Raw genomic sequence first — 3,645 nt, 5'->3', positions numbered from 1 at the left:
AGTGCCCCTGACCCACCTGTGCAGGTATACCAGGTCTGAATGAGGCCCCAGATGATGGTGCTGCACTTGTCACACATCTGCTTGACACTTTTGCTCTTCTCCTTGTAGAAGCGGTGCTCCAGCACCACGCGGATGTTGGGCTCCTCTTCGTCAGGGTCCTATGGGTTGGGGGGGCGAGGGGGGTCAACATGGCCCTCTGGTGCTGCAGGACCCTCAGAGTCCTCCCAGGACCCTCACGTCTCTCCCAGGACATTCAGAGCACCACCCCCTCAGGGTCCTCCCCTAAAACTTCAGAACAACCCCAGGAACCTCAGATCCCTTCCCTAGGACCTTTGTCCCTATACTCGTGGGCCCTCAGCTCCCCTCCCGCCAAGGACCCCTCCTCGCAACCCTCACAGTCCCCCCCATGACCTTCAGAGTTCTCCCAGGACCCTCAGATCCACTCTCTTGGGCCCTCATCCTCGCCCCCAGGATCCTCAGCCTCCCCAGGCCCCCTCCTTCACACCCTCCTCAGGACCCCCCCTTCAGGGTCCCCCCCACAACTTTCAGAACCCCTCCCTGGACCCTCACTACCCTTTCCTATGATTCTTATCCCCCTCCAGAACAGCCCCCAGGACTCTTCGGGTTCCCCACAGGACCTTCAGAGCCCTTCCCAAGGACCCTCATCCCATCCAGGACCTTCAAACCCCTCCCCCCCCCCCTCGTGACCCTCAGCGTTCACCCCGTGACCTTCAGAGCTGTCCCGGGCCGCCCCCAGCCCCACCTGCAGCTCCTGCAGTTTGAGGCGGAGGTGGATGAGCCGCACCACCGCGTCCTTCTGCCGCTCCGAGTGCTCGGGCAGCGCGAGGATGGCGCGGCGGCACTCCTCGATGGCGCGGCGCAGCTGCTGCACGTCGGGCGCCAGGATCAGGCCCTACGGCGGGGACGACCGGGAAGAGACCGGGAGGAGAACGGGAGGAGAGTGAACCGCCGCCCCCGGCCCCGCTGCCGCCCCCGGCCCCGCCGCCCCCACTCACCACGGGCCGCGAGAAGTGATCCTCCGCCAGGCCCAGGTCCATGGGCCGTTCCGAGCCCTCCCCGTCCCCCGAGCCCGGTTCGTGCCGCCGGGCCGCATCCAGCGGGGGAGCATCGGGAGGCAGCGGCTCGTCCCCGCCCGCCCCACCGCCACCACCGGGCGGCTCCGGGCCCTTGTTGAAGGGGTTGAGGTGCGCCTGCCGGAACCGCGCCAGCCTCTCGTCGTACGCCATCGCCCTGCGGGACTCGGCACCGGCACCCCGCGGCACCGCCCGCACCGGCACCGGCATCGGGGGGCGGGGCCAGCGCCGAGCCACGCCCACTTCTCGCCCCGCCTCTCCCTCTAGCGCCCCCCGGCGGCCGGCGGAGCGAGCAGCGCTGGGTGGGGCTGCGGACTGCCTCGGGTCCCATCGATCCCGTGCCCCCCCCCGCCGCACAGCCCATTGTCTGCGCAGCCCCACGGCCCCGCAGCCCCCGCCCTATGCCCAGGGGGATGGGGACCTCACCAGCCCCAAAAAAGGAGGAGGGGAGCCCCATTAGCACCAAAGAAGGAGCAGGGAAGCTCCCGTAAAAAGAGCGGGGGCCCCATATTGCTCAAGGTCTGTGTGCGTTGGGGGGTGCCCCCGGCTGTCTCAGAGCCTGACACGGCCCTGCCGCGGTCTGGGGAACACCCCCGGGCCTGTGCTAGGGGCAGGAGACGGGAACGGAGCCCAGCCGGGTGGGGGCACAGCACAGCCTGGGGGGCTTTGCAGCAGTGCGTGGGGTGGCACTCAGCATCATGTGAGCAGGGCTTGGGCATGGCCCCATGGGCTCTCGTGGTCCCCCATTTCCCTTCCACCATGGGTTAAAAGTGGATATCATGCCCCACCCCCCTCCTGCTGCCCCCTTCAGTCTGCCCCCGCTCCCCCAGTACAAGCCCCCCCACGCCCCCCCATGCCAGCAACCAGAGCCAGGAGTAACCGGACAGCCATAAATTTATTGAGTATTCAAAAAAAATATGAGACACAAACAGTAAAAAACAAAAAAAGGGGGGAAGGGGAGAGGCCAGGGGGAGGGGGCACAGGAGGGGTCGAGCTAATGTGGGGCTGAGGGGAGCAGACACTGAGGGGCGAGGCCGGGCCCCCCCCGAAGCAGCGAGTGCGGGGCCGTCACTTGGCGCCCTGCGCCTCCGACTCCTCCTCGTCGTCCTCGTACATCTCGCCCTCCTCCTCGGCCGTGGCGTCCTGGTACTGCTGGTACTCCGACACCAGGTCGTTCATGTTGCTCTCTGCCTCGGTGAACTCCATCTCGTCCATGCCCTCGCCCGTGTACCAGTGCAGGAAGGCCTTGCGGCGGAACATGGCGGTGAACTGCTCCGAGATGCGCTTGAAGAGCTCCTGGATGGCCGTGCTGTTGCCGATGAAGGTGGAGGACATCTTGAGGCCGCGGGGCGGGATGTCGCACACCGCCACTTTGACATTGTTGGGGATCCACTCCACGAAGTAGGAACTGTTCTTGCTCTGGATGGCCAGCATCTGCTCGTCCACCTCCTTCATGGACATGCGGCCGCGGAAGACGGTGGCCACGGTGAGGTAGCGGCCATGGCGTGGGTCACAGGCTGCCATCATGTTCTTGGCATCAAACATCTGCTGGGTGAGCTCGGGGACGGTGAGGGCACGGTACTGCTGGCTGCCACGTGCCGTCAGCGGGGCGAAGCCGGGCATGAAGAAGTGCAGGCGCGGGAAGGGCACCATGTTGACAGCCAGCTTGCGCAGGTCGGCATTGAGCTGCCCGGGGAAGCGCAGCGAGGTGGTGACGCCGCTCATGGTGGCTGAGACGAGGTGGTTGAGGTCTCCATAGGTAGGGGTGGCCAACTTGAGTGTGCGGAAGCAGATGTCGTACAGGGCCTCGTTGTCGATGCAGTAGGTCTCATCCGTGTTCTCTACCAGTTGATGGATGGAGAGCGTGGCGTTGTAGGGCTCCACCACCGTGTCCGACACCTTGGGGGACGGCACCACGCTGAAAGTGTTCATGATGCGGTCGGGGTACTCCTCACGCACCTTGCTGATCAGCAGCGTGCCCATGCCCGAGCCCGTGCCCCCACCCAGCGAGTGGGTCAGCTGGAAGCCCTGCAGGCAGTCGCAGTTCTCGCACTCCTTCCGCACCACGTCCAGCACCGAGTCCACCAGCTCGGCCCCCTCCGTGTAGTGCCCCTTGGCCCAGTTGTTGCCGGCCCCGCTCTGACCTGGGGATGGGGACACACAAAGGATGCATTGGGTGGAGGGCACAGTGCCAGGATGTGCGGCTGGGTTGTGGCCAGGCACTGCCTGCAGACAGCCCCCAGGGTGTCCCCTCCCGGTGCGGGGCGCGGCCACCTACCGAAAATGAAGTTGTCGGGGCGGAAGAGGTGCCCGAAGGCGCCCGAGCGCACGCTGTCCATCGTGCCCGGCTCCAGATCCACCAGGATGGCGCGAGGCACGTACTTGTGAGCTGCAGAGAGACCGCATGGCGTGCCAGAGTGAACAGCCACCACCCAACCCCCCCGTGCACATCTGTGCCCGAAAACACAGGGATGCCTGAGGCTGGGTTCTTTCACTCTGTCCTCTCCTCCTCTAAACAAAAGAGTTCCCATTGGGTTCAGTGCCAATTTTC

At 65.7% G+C, this 3,645-nt stretch overlaps 2 protein-coding genes across 2 annotated transcripts in view; both read right to left on the bottom strand.

Moving 5' to 3' along the window:
* DEF8 (differentially expressed in FDCP 8 homolog) overlaps positions 1-1,438 on the bottom strand; it is a 4,249-nt gene extending 2,811 nt beyond the window's left edge. Inside the window, exons 1-3 of the mRNA XM_021408429.1 lie at positions 1,017-1,438; positions 764-913; positions 17-158 (exon numbers count right to left, since the gene is read on the bottom strand). Coding sequence (XP_021264104.1) covers positions 17-158; positions 764-913; positions 1,017-1,304 — 580 coding nt within the window. The 5' untranslated portion in view covers positions 1,305-1,438. The remainder of the gene's footprint in view (positions 1-16; positions 159-763; positions 914-1,016) is intronic.
* TUBB3 (tubulin beta 3 class III) overlaps positions 1,558-3,645 on the bottom strand; it is a 5,217-nt gene continuing 3,129 nt past the window's right edge. The window contains exons 2-3 of the mRNA XM_021408912.1: positions 3,373-3,638; positions 1,558-3,238 (exon numbers count right to left, since the gene is read on the bottom strand). Of these exons, the coding sequence (XP_021264587.1) occupies positions 2,163-3,238; positions 3,373-3,638 (1,342 nt within the window). The 3' untranslated portion in view covers positions 1,558-2,162. The remainder of the gene's footprint in view (positions 3,239-3,372; positions 3,639-3,645) is intronic.

The sequence above is a fragment of the Numida meleagris genome, chromosome 10, assembly GCF_002078875.1.
Source record: "Numida meleagris isolate 19003 breed g44 Domestic line chromosome 10, NumMel1.0, whole genome shotgun sequence".
In the NCBI taxonomy this organism is placed as follows: domain Eukaryota; kingdom Metazoa; phylum Chordata; class Aves; order Galliformes; family Numididae; genus Numida; species Numida meleagris.
Note: the sequence above shows the minus strand (reverse complement) of the source record. Positions and strands in the feature narration are given on the sequence as shown.